Source organism: Pseudopodoces humilis, chromosome 6, assembly GCF_049639895.1.
Source record: "Pseudopodoces humilis isolate 2021_Gansu_Grassland_sample_001 chromosome 6, ASM4963989v1, whole genome shotgun sequence".
NCBI classification, from domain to species: domain Eukaryota; kingdom Metazoa; phylum Chordata; class Aves; order Passeriformes; family Paridae; genus Pseudopodoces; species Pseudopodoces humilis.
In genome coordinates this window covers 5,676,103-5,693,800 of record NC_142205.1, presented here as the reverse complement: position 1 = coordinate 5,693,800, position 17,698 = coordinate 5,676,103, and the positions used below count along the sequence as shown (strand labels likewise).

The 17,698-nt window shown below is 41.8% G+C and overlaps 2 protein-coding genes across 4 annotated transcripts in view; one reads left to right on the top strand and one right to left on the bottom strand.

The window, feature by feature from the left end:
* The window catches only part of KDM3A (lysine demethylase 3A), a 29,540-nt gene extending 19,299 nt beyond the window's left edge, over positions 1–10,241 (top strand). For both annotated transcript variants that reach the window (XM_088056698.1, XM_005517917.3), the window contains exons 15-26: positions 20–147; positions 1,766–1,952; positions 2,495–2,664; positions 3,439–3,675; positions 4,071–4,242; positions 5,202–5,292; positions 5,847–5,977; positions 6,814–6,933; positions 7,020–7,159; positions 8,895–9,071; positions 9,154–9,288; positions 9,498–10,241. In XM_088056698.1, coding sequence (XP_087912824.1) covers positions 20–147; positions 1,766–1,952; positions 2,495–2,664; positions 3,439–3,675; positions 4,071–4,242; positions 5,202–5,292; positions 5,847–5,977; positions 6,814–6,933; positions 7,020–7,159; positions 8,895–9,071; positions 9,154–9,288; positions 9,498–9,578 — 1,769 coding nt within the window. In that variant the 3' untranslated portion in view covers positions 9,579–10,241. The remainder of the gene's footprint in view (positions 1–19; positions 148–1,765; positions 1,953–2,494; positions 2,665–3,438; positions 3,676–4,070; positions 4,243–5,201; positions 5,293–5,846; positions 5,978–6,813; positions 6,934–7,019; positions 7,160–8,894; positions 9,072–9,153; positions 9,289–9,497) is intronic.
* A 1,857-nt stretch (positions 10,242–12,098) lies between these two features.
* LOC102101258 (charged multivesicular body protein 3) overlaps positions 12,099–17,698 on the bottom strand; it is a 34,498-nt gene continuing 28,898 nt past the window's right edge. For both annotated transcript variants that reach the window (XM_014260763.2, XM_005517918.3), the window contains 3 exons: positions 15,507–15,628; positions 13,612–13,726; positions 12,099–12,629 (listed from right to left, as the gene is read on the bottom strand). In XM_014260763.2, coding sequence (XP_014116238.2) covers positions 12,490–12,629; positions 13,612–13,726; positions 15,507–15,628 — 377 coding nt within the window. In that variant the 3' untranslated portion in view covers positions 12,099–12,489. The remainder of the gene's footprint in view (positions 12,630–13,611; positions 13,727–15,506; positions 15,629–17,698) is intronic.

The window sequence follows — 17,698 nt, the reverse complement described above, 5'->3', positions numbered from 1 at the left end:
GATGGTTCTCTCCCTTCAGCTCTCTATGATGTTGGTGACATTGTTCACTCCGTAAGAACAAAATGGGGAATAAAGGCAAATTGTCCTTGTGCAAATAAGCAGTTCAAAGCACTATCAAAGCCAGCTCTAAAGGAGGATTCAAAACAGGTATTGTTACTGCCTCTATGTCTGTGCAGTTAAGTTTGTGTCAGTCTATTGCATGTTCTTGAAGCCACTGCTAATTTGACTTTTAGGATGCCAGCCCTGACCTCTATGATAACCCCACCACATAGGGACAATTTGTATTCACTGTTCATCTTTCTGGTTCAGTTCTTGAAGTTTTGGGGGAAAAATCTCATTGTGTTCCTTTGACACTGAGGCCTCAGTAGTTGACCTGTCCTTGAAAAAGGCTCAGTGAGGATTTTTAGAGCGAAAATGGAATTAGATTGAGAGATCCCTTAAGAGAAGAATATGAAGAACAGACAAGTGGGAACAGTTTTGAAGTGTAGGCTATTCCTTGAGTCCTGGTGATATAATACATGCAGCATCTAAAAGAGTTAGTAAGGTGGAAGAGCACTGGGATGCATAAAAGAACTAAACATGAAAAAAATTGAGATTTAGAGCAGTGTGGAGAATCACTGATTTCTCTGGCAGTCTGGTAGTTTTGCTTCTCTGTATACTAAAAAACAAAACAAAGGAAACCCCATAAGATACATGAATTTATAAATGGATGTAATATTTTTTTGCTTTTGAAAACAGAGCACAAATTAATAGCTTAGTTTGGCAGTATCTCACAAGAAATAGGGTGAATTTAGTGATTTTAATTTTTAGATGTTTATTCATAGCCTTATCTTGAAAATAAACATTACCTTAAGTGTAAGAAGCAGGTTGGACTTGATTTTGTTGTAAGTAATGAACAGAAGAGACAAAAAATATTTCAGTTGTTAAAAGCGTGGAAGATAGTTATGTGAATCAAAAGTTAGTATCCAACTGACCTGGCTTCAGTCTTCTGAATTAAGATCTCCTGTGATTCTGGACAAAGAGCTGCATTAAATTTATCTACTCATCTTTATAGAATTAGTTACTGCACTTGTTGTGTAAGGATAAGCTCATTAAAGGTTGAAGGGATTTGTATTATGTCACGTTTAGAATCCTTGGTAAGCATCAGCAGCCAGTGAGAGATGAAATAGAGAATGTAACAGTAGGCAGACAAAAGAGCAGAATAATATCTGAAAATTGAGCAGGGAGAGGAAACATCACCAGTCACACAGGAATCCCAGGTTCTGGTTAGTCTGTTCCTAGGACCTCCAAATGATCAGATAAATCAGCTGCAAAGGAGAGGGACAATCCTATGCTTGGATTGTGCTGGCCAGGCCAGTGCTGCACTCGGGCAGGTGTAGCTCAGACTTGGCAGACCTTCTGCTGCCGCCTTAAGAGAAAAATTTAGGAATGTTCCATATCTGTTTTAATTCTCTGAACTGGAGCTCCAGCTTAGCCCCAGCCTGAGCATCAGCTATGACTAGAAATGTGAGAACTGCTGTTAAAACTGCACTTGGTTCCCAAAGCAATCCCAGAAAACGCACCTGGGAAGCTTGGCTCTCCGAAATCCTGCTGAACCATCATCTCCTGATCCTGAGCTGCAATGCTGACCTCTTGTGGAGATCACATGTTTTGAAGGGCCAAACCATTTTACTTTTCAAAGGATGAGTTTGGACATGTTATTGCTTGTATTCCCTTTGTATAGAGTGTGTTTGTGTCTAAACAAGTTATTGCTTTGCTTTCTCAGCACTTGGCATCCGGAGACAGGCCTGGCCTTCAACACAATAGTTTTGTCCTGAGCCCACAAGTCCCTACACATGATCCTCCTCTAAAGTCAGCACTTGGAAGCAAACAAGCTGCTTCTGTAAATACTTCTCCTTCATTAAATTGGTTTTCAAACCTAACAAGTGGAAACGTGAATAAAGAAAACAAAGGTATGTGCAGAACCAGTGAAGAGTAAACCCTTTGTGGCTGTTTCTCAGAAGACTTTAGGTCAGACCCAGCAATATCTTGTGCTGAGAGTGATGTTATCTGCCTGCTGGGATGGATGTTCAGTGCCTGTGCTGCAGAACTGGCTATGGCAATGGTGTGGAGTAAAGCCTGGCAGAGTTAGCATATTCTGTTTCAAAAACTGGATTAAAATCCCATTGATGCAAGTATTCTTGAAAATTCAGTTTGAGAATACTTTTTGTTCTTGTTGTTTGGGGATTTTGAGGTTTTTTGGGTTTTTTTTTAGAACATGGGATTTTAAAAACTTTGGTTTATTGAAGAAAGTTAACTGAAAAATATTTTATCTGCGTGTATTGGGAGGAGATATATATATAACATATATGTATGTATATATAACATATGTATATAGGTGCTTATAACATACATACATATATATATATGCATGTAGGAGGATATTGTCTTGAAAAAAAATTCAGGGTATTTCCATGGTTTCAAAATATTCTTATGTTTTTTTTCTTCATTTCAGAGAAGCTTCTCATACCTATTTTAAAGAATGAAAATAAACCTCTCCAGACACTCCCTAGCTTAGCCAAGCCAGCTGCAGCCCTGCAGACATTCAACAGTGCAATATTAACCCCTGTGAGCAACAACAGCACGGGCTTCTTGCGGAACCTGTTGAACTCTTCTGCAGGAAAGGTAGAGGAAATACTCTGTCCTTCAGGTTTGAGTTGATCCCAGGCTTAGAATCAGTTCTAAACCTGTGAACAACTGCCACAGGCAGTTTACTTTCTTGTCACAGTAAGTAAAACTCTGTCTTGTTTGGGAAAAGGGACGAACTCAGTTTCTGTGCTTCAGTGCTCAGTTAGTAATTTAGTGGTACTATCAGCAAGTCTTGGTGAGGAACTCGGAGCTAAGGGATAAAGCAGATTAGCTTCCTTAGGCTAGTCTGGCAGCTGCATTGGTTGGATGTCTTTTAGACTCAAAAAAAAAAAAAGCACCAATGAACTTGCAGGTGGAAAACCTTCTGTGGTGTGTTTCCCATACCTGTTTGCAGACTGGTTCACTTCAGATGTTTCTGGGCTTTGTCTGACCTTGCAGATGTGACTTCAAAGTGGTGGGGAAAAATACTGGCCTTGAGAGTTTTTTGCTAAAGCTGAATTTCTGCTCTTTGATATAAAGCAAATCCTGTTCCCTGCTACGTATGCTAGGTTCCTGCAGTGTTGCTGAGATGCAAATTAGAGCAGAAATTGTTGTGCCAGAATTCTGTAGACAAAGTGTAAGAAATGGCATTGGCATCTAATGATGGTGCATTTCTAGATAGCAAAGTTCTGCAGTTGTTTGTTTGTCTCCATGATTTGATCTCAAGTAAAAAATTATGGAAGTGGCAAATACTTTCTGTAAAGCCTGCAGGATAAGGCAACAGAAAAGAGCACTAATTTTTTGTTCTTGTTCTTTCACGTATTTTATCAGACAGACAATGGACTGAAGAGTACACCCAAAATCCTTGATGACATTTTTGCTTCCCTGGTGCAAAATAGAGCCATTACAGACTTGCCTAAGAAACCTCAAGGACTGACCATAAAGCCCACGATAATGGGCTTTGACACGCCCCACTACTGGTTATGTGATAACCGCCTGCTGTGTCTTCAGGATCCCAACAATGAAAGCAACTGGAACGTCTTCAGGGAGTGCTGGAAGCAGGGACAGGTATTTTAATTTTCCTGCTTTTTCCATTTGCAATTCATGTACATTGTCCTTTAGTTGAAGCACAGCTACAACCACTGTAGTGATCAGCAACATTAAACCTTCATCAAATGTGTGTCATGAGTACTATTACACATCCTTACCTAAAGACCTGTTTTACTGTTCAAATCTGTTTCTAAGCACAGAGCTGAAATTAAGGCTCTGTATAAAAAACTGCCTCAGTTTGAAGTAGAGAATGCTCAGATGCATGATAAGGCCGAATTCAGATAGGGCATACTGAGCATTTAGTTAGCAAAATGCCTGCATTCAAATGCTCAGTGTATTTTATGTATTATCCTGTTGTAGTTAGAATTTTTGGTGTTTAATAATTCTTCAGGCTATATTCTTTTGCTTTCTAGCCTGTAATGGTGTCAGGAGTACACCACAAGTTAAATGCAGACCTTTGGAGACCGGAGTCCTTTAGGAAGGAATTTGGCCAACAGGAAGTAGATCTGGTTAACTGCAGGACCAATGAAATCATCACTGGAGCTACTGTAGGAGATTTCTGGGATGGTTTTGAAGATATTTCTAGTAAGTACTGTGAATCTTTTTTCCAGTAGGTAAAACACTCAGCAGCAATAATTCTTCCCTAGCACAGGTTTGTGATCCATAAGCAGTTCACAACATGTTCAAGGATTTATCTTTACCTTGGACAGTTTAGTGAGGATACAGTGCAGACATTTATGCTCACAGGATTGTGGACTAGATAAAAACTGTCATTCCTATACTCCTTCAGGAGTATGTTGCTGCCTTTAGTCTTTTGGGGAAACATTCTGAGAAAATTTACCATCTTCCTAGCAAGTAGATTCACCTGTCAGGTTTTTTTTCCAATTGAGTGAAACAGAAGCGCACATGTAGGGATGGTGCTCACAGGTTAAATGAGTTCTGCTGTTTTAACTTGAAGGTACTTTTGTCCTGGGGGACTGAGGTTACTTTGTATAAGAATAGATTTAGAGGAGATGAGCTGGAGCTTTTCCAGGAGAATTAACACTTTGCCATTGCAAAGATTGCAAAGATGCCATTGCATCTGGAGTTCTACTTTATCTGTTTGTTACACATCCTTATCTAAGGATCTGCTTTATTGTTAAATCAGTTGTAAACTTACGGAGTTTTATACTTAGGGCAAAAAGAGTGGGAGGTGGAAGACTCACATCTTTCTTTTCTGTTATTTTATCTTTGAAGACATTTGGCTTCATCAGCTACTTTTGGCCTCAAACACAAACCGGTTTCTGAGCTAAATTGTAGGAAGTGCTCGGGCAGGGAAGCAGTAAAGGCTGCTTGTCTCTGACATCTCCTGTTGTAACACGTTTGTCATGAGTGATACTCTACTCTGGTGTCAGAGGAACTTGTATGTCTTTAGTTCTACATGAAAAGTTGTGGCATGAACATGATTTTAAACCTGAGATAAGGATTTCTTTATCTTAATTATTTATATTATGAGTTGTACAACTATTAAAAACTGAGTAAGACTTGCTAATATTTCAAATTAGGTCGCCTGAGAACAGAAGAGGGAGAGCCAATGGTATTGAAGCTTAAGGACTGGCCTCCAGGAGAAGACTTCAGAGATATGATGCCCTCTCGGTATGAATTTCCAGAAATGTTCATTGTTTCTGTGGTACACCCCCAAAATAATGGACTGTAGGAATATTCTTGTCTTTTGATACCTGCCTCAGCTTTTAGCAGCAGTTGGTGACATGTGAACAGCTCTGTTCCTCAGAGATGCCTTACATAAATGGAAATCCTGTACTAGTTTCAGGGTAATTTTTTCTGTGGTTCATTGTATTTGTTGCTAAGTAAAGTGAGCACCTAAAACTGCTCCTAAAAGCCTGCATCACTTCGAAATCTGAAATTCAGTTGAAGCTTACTTTTTGGCCAAATATTTTTAAGTATTAGGACTTAGGCTGTTTGATATTCCTTGAGATGATAACACAACAAAATAGCATTACTTCAGAGCAGTTAAATTTATTTGCTGTATTTCTGTGCCTTGTTTGTATGGTTCCTTTTCATGGTGTCCAGCAAACCCCCTGAGGGAAAGAGTACATTTCCTTGACTGGAGAGAGCCTTTGTTGCAGTCTCTTTCAGTCTGTGTTTGGTTTTATCAGTACCTAATGTTAAATTCTGCTGCATTATCTTAGGTTTGATGATTTGATGAAAAATATCCCATTGCCAGAATACACCAGGAGAGGTGGCAAACTCAACCTCGCCTCTCGACTTCCCAATTATTTTGTGCGACCGGATTTGGGCCCCAAGATGTACAATGCATATGGTAAGGAATTTTTCACTCTAAAGGTCACATTGACCACATTTTCCTATCAAATTTTAATGTGAATTATGTGAATCCTTGCTGTTGTAGACAATTTTATTAATCCCATAGATCAGAAAACCTGTGTTTGGCTCACCTATGGATATCAATGATATCCAGAGCATGATATGATTTATTTTATTAAATGTCTTTTTTGTCCAGGTGGTTTCAAGCCAATAGTAGTTATTCCCAGTCTTCCAATCAACTTGTTCCACAGCCTCTTTTCCTGTAGCTGGCAACATATATTTGTTATTCTGCTGCTTCTGGCTGTATTGCTTTTGTTGTTCTCCTTTTTGAGCTGAATAATTTAGCTGTTAATCCTTCCTTGAGCAGTTTTTTCCATGTCTGGTTCATCTGCGCTCACTCAAAAGACATTTAAAATGGAGCAGCATCATTACCAGTAGAGAGATTGTGGATAGTAAATCCTGTATCAGCTGCTTAGAGTGAAAACATGACTATTAATGAAAAAACATCATTTATCTTAAAATGCTGTAGAAGCCCCTTTCTAGCAGGACTTAAACATGACTTGTGTATCATACGGGTTAGGTAGAGATACACTGATCTGTATCAGCCTGTCAGAAGATCACTTGGGAAGCCACAAGATGGAGTAAGGTCCTGGATAGAAAGCATATTGCTGTTCTGGAAGCATTTGTTGGGAGAAGTGAAAGTGCTCTAATCTTTTCAGAAGGTGCTTTTGACAATGGTGTCAAAATAGTTCCTGTTGGGAACTATTCCAAATTACTCGTTGTCTTACTGATGGATCCACTACTCCTTTTTCCCCCCTTTCATTCCTCCCCCAGGCTTAATAACACCAGAGGACAGAAAATACGGCACAACAAACCTCCACTTGGATGTGTCTGACGCAGCCAACGTCATGGTTTATGTGGGGATCCCCAAAGGCCAGGCTGACCAAGAAGAAGGTGAAGTGTTAGTGCTGTCTGGGGGGATATTTCTGTGCCCAGAGGGAAGATCCTTTAGTGTAACAGCTCGTGTTGACTCTCCACAGAAGTGCTTAAGACTATCCAGGATGGTGACTCTGATGAACTGACAATTAAGCGTTTTACTGAAAGCCGAGAAAAGCCTGGAGCTCTGTGGCACATTTATGCTGCCAAAGATACAGAGAAAATCCGGGAGTTCCTTAAGAAGGTAAGCTGTTAATCTTAAAAATTGATCTTCTGGCTGTGTGGGCTTGCAAGTCTCTATCCTTTGCCTTTTCTCCTCCTTCATATCCTAGTTACTGTGGAAACAAATAGCTTGAATTGTATCCAAGACAAAACTTTGCCAGTGCCATGAGTCTTGTAGGACCTGAAAAGAGTGGAGAGTTGAATCCCGAAGTTACCTTGTATGTAGATACTTTTTCTGCCCACTCTTCTCGTTATCTAGTGAACAAGAAAATAGCTTGTTTAGATTTAAGGATTAAAGCAGTTTAATTAGATTACTTTAGAAGAATGTGAGATGTTTTTGAGAAGTGTCAGAGCAATACATGTACATAACGATCTTCCTTCTTCTCTCCCTAACTACCTTTTCTTCCTCCCATACCTTGATGAGGCCTGAATTAAGGGAAAAGTATGAGGTATTGTGTGTCACACTTTCACAGGAGTTAAGGGTTTAGTGGAGATATGCTGCCACATCCAAAAGGGCTTGTGTCAGTGTTTAAATTTACATCAGATGATCCAGAGTTCTTTGTGCTTTTAATTGTGAGACTTTGGTGCTCTAGAAGTGGAAAGAGGCAATATGCTGATATTTAAAAGAATAAATGGGATGATCTGGACAACTCCTGGCCTGGTCAGGCTTATGGCTTTTGTGGTGGAAGCTGGGAGAGGCTGCAACAAACTTACTTAATGTTAACAAAGAACTAATCTTATGGTTGATAAAACATGATGCTGGGTTTGATAAGCATTAACACTTGGAGTCTTGACATCCGTCTCACACCTCAGTCCCTTGTATCACACTTGCTGGCAGGTATGGGGCTTTTAGTGGAGTTAGAGCCAAGCCATTTATCTCCTCCCAGATGAGTTTTTGAGGGTGTAAATGGCTGCTGCACAAGTTGGATTTATACAGCAACTTCTTGCAGAAATTCTCTCCCCACAGCCCTCAAATTTCTGTCCTGAAGTGCTTGTTATGCCTCCCAGTCTTGTTTCTCTTGAAAATCTGGTTTGCATCCTCTGGGTCAGTGAGCACACAGTGACTGATTGTGGCCTCAAGACACCTGCTGAATTCCACGCTTGGCAGTGTCTTCCAGTCACAGGCTATAGAGTCAGAATCTCAGAAATGGTTGGGTTTGGAAGGGAGCTTCAAGACCATGTCATTCCAAGCCCCCTGCCATGGGCAGGGACACCTTCCCCTAGAGCAGGCTGCTGAGAGCCCTGTCCAACCTGGCCTGGAACACTTCCAGGGATGGGGCTTCTCTGGAAAGCCTGTGCCAGTGCCACACTGCCCTTGCAGGAAGGAATTTCTTCCTGATTTCTTCTTCCAAGCTAAACCTACTCTCCTTCAGTTTAAAGCCATTGTCCCTTGTCCTGTCACTTCACACCTTTCTCCACAGTCCCTCTGCAGCTTTAGTAGTGTCAGAATGCTGGTTCCATGCATGACAGTGGTTCCCAATGTGAACACGAGTTGCTTCACTTGCCATTGTCACTTGGGATTACTTGCATTTTCCACATTCACATTTGCAATGCATCTGAAGCCAGTGTGACCTGAGAAATGCTGAATCCCTGACAAAGGTCTAAATAAAGACCCAAACTTGCATTGTGTTACTCTCCTACCTGAACACATGATGCAAGCTGCTCTGGCACATGTTTCTATGGAATACCACAGGTACAACTTGACTGTCCTGTCAGACTGGTGTGTTAAAATACCTGTTGTCTTGTGACTTTCCCAGGTTGCAGAAGAACAAGGCCAAGAAAATCCTGTAGATCATGATCCCATTCACGATCAGAGTTGGTACCTGGACCGACCGCTGAGGAAACGCCTTCATCAGGAGTATGGAGTTCAAGGCTGGGCTATTGTACAGTTTCTAGGAGATGTAGTTTTCATCCCAGCAGGAGCTCCACACCAGGCAAGCACCAGGGACATGGAATGGCCTTGACTGCTTGGTCAGCTCTTTGAGCACGTGGCTAATGCTTGTTTGTTCTTTTTAGGTTCATAATTTGTACAGTTGTATTAAAGTTGCAGAAGACTTTGTATCCCCAGAGCATGTCAAACACTGCTTCTGGCTCACTCAGGAATTTAGATATCTGTCACATACGCATACAAACCATGAAGATAAATTGCAGGTAACTTCCCGATGCTCAGTGCTCTTGACCCTTTAAAAAAAAACCACTAAAGCACAACAGACATTTTCCCAAGTCTGTGATTTGCATGAAGGTCAGGCAGATGAGTGTGTTCAAACTGGCCTGCACAGGGTGAGGGGCAGTAAGTGGGAAAGCTGGAAAACTGTGCTGTTTGCTTGTGAAACCAAGCACCTTTTCCTTTGCTCCTGCAGGTGAAGAATGTCATATACCACGCTGTTAAAGATGCAGTTGGGATACTGAGAGCTAATGAATCCAGCCTTAGCAGACCGTGATGTAGAGCGCCTTAACCACACACTATGAAACAGAAGCATTGGCAGCTGTTTTACCTACTCAGTCAGGACCTCTGTGGACTTTGAGATTATATGAATGTTACCTCATCTTCCTTTCAGCAGTACCAGAGGATCGTGGTACTATGTTCTGTGTATTCTTCCAATGTTTACAAACCTGATATGTATATGTAGTAATATGTATGGACTGTGGCATACTGTGAATGCTCAGTTGCAATAGAACTTTATATGGAGTTGCTCTCCAAACTGTACAAAATACCTCCTATAGAACTGTTGGGAACTATTCCAAATTACTTGTTTGAAAAATATTATTCAAGGCATTGTAAAGCTTCAATTTTTAAAATTTATTTTAGGGTGGGAGGAAGTATGGAATTGCTCAGTTTAATAACCAATTTACATAAAAAGTTAAGAATGCAGTTCTGGAATTTCACATTAACATAGAACTAGCATTTAAAAGTAGCTTTAAGCTATTGTATAGTAACATAGAGATGGGAGTTAACCATCTTTAGGTAAATGTATTTAAATTTCTAATGTTAAAAGAAACTTTTAATCAAATGTCTTCTGTTCAAAACTGCTCTTTAATTTGAACTGATGTTTGATTCTCTTGTTTTTAACACTGAATGGTTACATAAAAATTCTTCTATTTCAGATACTGTTCCTTGACTATCTTCTTCAATTGACTGTTTAAAATGTAATTAGTTTGATGCAGTACTCTGAAATGCAAAAGAAAACTCTATCATAAATGGTTCATACTGTTTTTTGAAGTGCTTGAAGGATCAGGGTATGGAATTTAGCAGCAGATCCATTTATGGTTATTTTTGGTTAACCCAAGCGTGACTTAGCTGACAGATTACTGCTGCCAGGTCTGTACCACATGAGCTTTGCAGCTTCTGTCTGAAATGGTACACACAGAACTCAGGGTTATTTGGAGAAACACTGAAAACATAGTAAAACTTAAAACAGGAAGAGAGGTTGTGAGTGGGAAAAGTGAATCTCTCATTTGATGAGATACCCTGAGACAAAATTAACCTTTTAGTTCCTTTCCAGCACTGAAAGTTGCAGGATGGCTGCTCGGAACCGGCAGGAGAGGAAACCTCCAAGTTCACTTTTCTTAGCTTATGCAACAAATTGAACTCTGCAAATTCCCCTCCCTGTAGTACTTCACCTGCTGTTTGTGATCAGCATCAACTGTTGGGTTTGTCTTGGGTGACAGGATTCTTCTTCAGAGAAACTTCCTCTGATTGCTCCCTGAGGAGTGGGGACAAGCTGCAGTGATGTGCAGGGAGCAGGAGTCTCTTGTAAGAGCTAAGTGAAGTTGACTTACAGAAGGTTTGCCTGCACAACTGCCCTTCACTGTATTCAGTGAGAGCTTTTCTCCACCTTCACTTGCTGACACCTCTTGACGGTAAATAACTTGTTCTAGTCACTTCAGGTGCCTTGATTTGGCATTTTTGTGCTTGAACTTGTGAGGTATGCTTAAAAACAACACCTGAACCTTCTCCCTTGAACTATCAAGTTGAAGTAGATGACATAAAGCAAGTTAATTGCTTTCCTTGGAGCCAGCTGGAGTATTTGTGGGCAGCTGGAGTACAGTTACCTCCCAGGGAGCTGAGTCACACTGATACACCCTGCGTGTGTGCACGTAACTCTGAAAAGATGCATTGTTCAAGCTGGATTTTGAGGTCTTGCCACTGTGCTGTTGTTCAATCTTGTTTTATTGCAGCTGTCATCCACTTTTGTTTCTGATCTGTCCTTTCTGGATTTTTAAGACCACAAGAAACAAACTGTCCCTCTTGCCTGTTTTTGTTACATTTGGGGTGGAGATGAATACTTGAATTGCACAGCCCTGAAGCACTGGGAATACTTTGCCTCAAAGGTGAACAGTGCTTGCCTGCTTCCCCCCTCCCCCACTTTTATGGCTCAGAATGGGAGGTGTTGGACTCTGTCCAGCTATCTGTGTGTGCCTTGTGTGTTTTTTCTACCCTTACAGTTGGGATACAATTATTTAGACTTGGCTTTCTTTGGGAAAGTCTTCCTTAAAATGAAGATCTCTGCCCTTTGTCTGGGAGATGCTGTGGCAGTGATGGGTTTGGGTCAGAGCTTCTGGTTTGCAAACAGCCTTTTGTGAGCCATGATGTGTTTTGCCTGAAGCTTTTCCTTGGGAGGAGACACAACTCTCCTTTGACCCTAGAATGTGCTACTGGAGGAGCAGAGAGGCCTTGGCATGGCCACAGGGTCTGGGGAAGCTTTGCCAACAGCCTGGTGAGTCAGGGTCCCCCTCCCACTGCTGCCAACTGACCTGCCCTCACTGTGTGACGGCCCTGGCTGAAACAGGCTCTCCTGTGATCATACAGAGCTGGAACACCAAAAATTTCTCTTTAACTATGCAGTGAAGGCCCTAAATCTACTAAAGAAAGGTGTTATGAAACTAAACGGGAGGTGTTAGAGGTGGGTATTGTTTGTGAAAGAGGCTAAAGTGATGCAAACTAAACTGCAGCATGGCAGTGACTGTTAGAAGCAGCTTTAATAAATTTTGTATTGGTTCAGGAAAACACAGACCTGACAGTGCTGGAGGTTTTTGGTAGCAGTTTTAAAACCGAAGTGCCTGTTAGGGAGAAATGCTGCTTGAAGATGAGAATATATTTCAGGATTTTATGTCTAAAAATACATAACATTACACCACCCTTGCCATGTCACCACAGGAAACATGGGCTGAACAGAAAATGGGAAGAGACTGCACTTCCCAAGCAGTATATTACAGTAGTGTCTTGGAGAAAAAAATCCTCAGGAAGAAAAAAAAATATAAATATATTACATAAGTGAGAATACATTAAGTTTTGCATTTTGAAGGTAGGACAGAATAAAATAAAGCAAACTGTACACATCCATCCTGTCCCTAGCTCCGCAGGGTGGCCAACCGTGACTGCATTGCTTCAATGTCCTCCTCCTCATCCACTGCAGCGGCAGCAGCTGCTCCCATGGGCTCAGGCTCTGGCAGAGCATCTGTGACTTTACTGGGTGCTTTACCCAAGGCCCCTGCAACAACAAAACAGGCTCATTAGCGAGTGTCAGGTGTTCATTTAATAATTAGTGGCTTTCAGGGACATCTAAAATAACCCAACCAGTCATTTCCTATGGAGGTCACACCCCTGAGCTGTGGCAGGGCCAGCTGGGGGCTGTTGGCTGCCCAGCAGCACTGACCTGCCAGCTCTGAGCCTCTGCACTCCGTCCCTTCTGGGAGGAGGCTCAGAGCTCCCCCTCAAGCCCTGCTGCCTGTCTGGGAGCTCCCTCTGCCTGCTCAGGAGCAGGGGAGCTGCTCCAGCCTGGAAACAGGATGGAAAAAGTAACTTGGGACGTGAGGAAGAGCAGGGCAATGTGTGTGCTGGGCACAAGGTGGCAGCAGGGTGGGCACTGCACTTGCAGTATGGTACAGCTGAATGCAGTCCTGGAACTTGTTTTTGTCACACCACATCACAAGCAATCCAGGTGAAAGGAGCATGCTAAGCATTCTCCAAGTCAAATAACTGAACCAGCAAATCATTACTTCATGAGCTGGAAGGCAGAAGTTGTGGTTTTGTTTTTAAGATGGTTTTTGTGTTTGTTTTGGGTTTTTTTTCCCCCAAATAAGACACAGCATGTTACTGCCAGGACTCACAACACAGCACATACTCAAGGCAGTGCAGTGGAATTTATTTCTTGGTTTCATTAATAATAATACCTGATCAATCATGTAAGTTTCACATTGTTAAGAAGATTTACTGCACAGCCAAACACAGATCTGCTAGAGCCTCAATTACATAACTGCAAAGACAGCAGCTGATGGATATTAGTTCTGCTCTGCTGAGCTCCACTGGCCTTCTCAGCCAGTATTCCCTGAGAAACCAGTTTGTCAGAGCTCTCTGCCCACCACCAGAGGATGAGATGCCACTGGGAGAGCACAGAATAGATGAAGATTTCAGTTGCTGCATCTTACTGAACAGAGCAGGGACTTGGCTCTCAGCAGCACTCACAAACTCACCAGCTGTAATTTCAAAAAGGATTTTGTCAATTTCTGCCTCAGCTTCCTCTTCCATCTCCTCCTGATCCTCCAGGCCTTCAAAGGTGTCCTCCAGCATTTCCTCTATAATTCCAGCCTAGCAGAAAAAAACAAGGCAGTGTGTGATGTGCTTGGAAACAGCAGAGGAAGAAGACATTTCTACTTGGGAGATGAGGTTATGCCTATCCAGGCATGTAACACTCCCCTGCTCCAGAGGGGTTCCAGATACAGGCTGTTGTGGGAGGGTGGCCAACACACCTGCCCTCAGCGTGAGCACACACCTCTACAACTGGTGCATAGGAAAAGCAGGAAGAAAACTGAGGATTAAAGGCACCTGTTCTCACTTTGAAAACCTCAAGTTATTTAAACTAAAACCAGAGAGATTTAAATTAGATATTAGGAAGAAATTCTTCCCTGTGAGGGTGGTGAGGCACTGGACAGGTTGCCCAGAGAAGCTGTGGATGCCCAATCCCTGGAAGGGTTCCTAGCTAAGTTAGATGGGGCTCTGAGCAAACTGGTCTAGTGGCAGATGTCCCTGTCCATAGCAGGGAGGCTGGAATTATATAATCTTTAAGATCCTTTCCAACCTAAACCATTCTATGCTTCTGTGGTTATTTAGTGTTGTTGCATGTCTAAACCAAGAACCCAGCCTGCTCCAAGTATGTGAAATACAAGTGTAAATTTCAGTCATGCAGCACAAATTGTGTAGCACATCCTAAAACTGCTCTTTGACACAGCTTGTTTATTTTTTCTATCTGCATTTGAAAACATTCCTTTGCAGGCCCTACAACCCAGATATGGCCAAACCGTGCTGGTGCACAATGGAAAAAATATTTAGAAATAAATTTATTTGAACTAAACAATCTAGAGTGGTAGGAAGGGAAAAAGCAAAACAACTTTGGTAGTTGAAAATGTAGCAGTCATAACAGAGACTTAGTATACTTTCAAATCAGAGCACTCTCATGACATGGAGACATTGAGCTTGATGCTTTAAACCAGTGACAGTGAGTTATATCTGAATTAGCCAGGAGTTTTGTAATTCTTTAAAAATCTTGTAATGAACTACATTTAATTAGTTAAGGAATGTTCGACTGTGTTATTTTGGCTGGTTTTGGTTTACACCTGTGTTGGCTAAGTGTCAGTAGAAAAACCTGAGAAATTACCTCACTGCACCTACAGAAAGGAACTCCATGGACCCACATCCCTTAGAGAATCCATAGCTGAAGAACAAAATTCAATAGAGAACTGTTTAATCGTTATCATGTAACTAGAGATGAATTAGATGTCACAGAAGAACAGTATCTTGCCAGTTAAGGAGTCAAAGGCCTACACATCCCACATCCCAGAAAACTTGATTAAGACATTGCAGGTGTAGTAAGGGAGCCACTTCATAGGCTTGTACTCCCCAGAAAGCTTAATCAATAGTAATTGTCCAAGCAGGATAGCACATTTAATAAAGCACTGTTAGCTGGATAAAACTCAGGTTATCCATTAAACAAAGAAAGATGAGATGTTCTGGTAGTAATTAAAAGAAACAAAACACCTCTACCATGATGCAATAAATTGGGCAGATTTTTGGGAGTGTCTATTAAAAAGAATCTTGGTTGTTATAGTGTATATAAATGCATGACAATTGTTGTTTCTTTGAACATGTCTATGGTGAATAAATTCCCCATATGCTCCAAATTTTGACTGAAAATTGTTGCTTGGAATGGTGATTTTTAAAACTCTTTGTGTCACCAGTATCAGACTTGCCACAGAGTCAGAGAATTTCCTGAGCTCACACCAGCCCCGTGACAAAGGGGCCAGCCAAGAAGCTGCACAGCTCAGTAACAACATCATGTTCACCCAAGTCTGATTTATGTGCCAGATCTTACCTTCATCATCTCTTTGGACAAGTCCCTCATTGTTGCTTGGATTTCTGGGATTTTTACTAGATTTTGCATAGCTTTCATGACTTCTGTGCTCTTCTGCAATGAACCTGCTACTCTGAGGACAGCTGTGAAAGAGAGGCACAGAAGAGTTTGAACAATGCATGCACTGCTGAAAGCAGAGAAATTATATCCTCCCTACATGGAAATTTGTTTATATTTAGGCAATTCAATTTGAAAAATAAATGGGCATTGCACTTCTTCATTCTTGACTAAATTCCTGGAAAAGCCCAACTTACACGCACATTGGAAAAGTCACATTTATAGCAAAGCTACTGGTCCTGTGCAGTGAGGAACCCAGGTGGTCTGCAGATATTTCAACCCACCTGCATGAGTTCATTAAAGACAGGGAGAGAGTTGTTCCTGCCCAGCCCCTCAGCAGCAGAGCTGCAGTGACTGCTGAAAACAGGGATCTCCTGCCTGACACTGGAAACTATTCCTGGCAGAAGTTCTGCTGCAATAGCTCCACAGCAAAGAGTAAGCTATAACATTAATACTGAAGCCAAAAATAAGCTTGTTTAAACTGAATTTAACAATATGCTTTCCAGAGGCTATTCTAACTTAAAAGCTCTCCTCATACGTATTGACATACCAAGATCAAAAAGCAGTAATTAAGGGTACTTTGAAGTGTTTTGAACTCTGCCATTTAACTTTGCAGATTCCTGGACATTGAGAACTTACCTATTTGTATATAAAATGGTCACTCCTTAACAAAGCAAAATGTGGAGGTACAGCACATATTATTTTTCATTTTAACAATTTCTTTTAAGAGCCCTATACTTGTAACTACCAGAAACCTTGCCTTGAGTGGTCATTTCTCAAGTTACTACAGACCCCAGACTGAATTCTAGATTCCTTCATACTTCCTATCTAAGTGTATCAGAATATTTCCAAGAAGATGAAGACGGCTGGCAGTGGTAATGAGGAGGAGGCTGTTTTGAATTTTTCCTTTTAAGGGACACCTTAAGATGCAAGGATGCACTTTCCTTTCCTGAATGACATGCATGGGGAGCCACATTTGAATAAAATTTCACTTAAGGTTCACAGTGTGACTTCCTGTTTTATCACTCATCCAACATTAAAATCTACTTGGATGATGCTGGGGTGGGGGAAATGCTTTGACATTTCAGCAGCATGTTGACCTCCACCAAGTCTTCTCCTGTCTTTAAAGCTTTCTGCTCTGCTTGTTAGAGGTTGGACTGTTTCCAGCTATGGAAAACACTGCAGGAAGTGTATTACAACAGATTTCTGATGTGGGTAAGAAACATGGGAAATATGCTCATGCTGGAGGAACACAAAGGACCAAGGAGGGTTTACAGAACATGGGTGTTAAACCAAGGGGCAAAAGGATTCATCCATGCTAAGAAATCAAACACTGCTCCCCCAATGCAGGCATTGGTAAATGCCCCCAGACTCTTGCTAGGGAAGCAACCGTCTACAAGATGAAGAGAATTGTACTCCTGGGACAGATTCTGTCAAAATCAGTGACACAGGCTCCACTAGGATACAGGGATATTAGGAATGCATTCCAACTGTCTAGAAATGGACACTAAGAATGTGCTCCAAATTGCTGTGAGTTCTGTTTCAGAGCATGTGATTCTCACATCACTGGAACCCTCAGGCATTAGATCATCTGCTGAGCAGCTCGTCACAGGAAACAGGGAACCAGCAAGGATGCAGGGAACAGTAAGGGGCAGGAACCCCAAGAAACTAAAACTGGGAGCTCCCTGACTACTTCAGAGCCCAGGGTGGGACACCCATCCAGGCAGGGCACTGGAGAAACAGCCTCAGAACATCTTGCAGACTGAGGGGGGTTATTGCCTACAGGGATGTAGGGGAAAAGAGCATGTTTGGACACGGGGAAAAATTACAGTGGATCTTCTAAGGGGATTACAGGAACATAACTGAATCTTAGGGGAACAACCAAAGGTGGTTTGGGGAAGGATTGAAATGGATCAGGGAACACACAAACCTCAGGGGCCTGCAGGACCAGATACCAGCAGTTCAGGCAGAGCAGGAGATCTGGGGCCAGGTACCAGATACCTGGCCAGCTTAGACAGAGCATCTGAGAGCAGTTCCTGGAACAACCAACCTATTGTGTACATGTGTGTTCTGGACCTCAGCCCTCATGAGCTGAA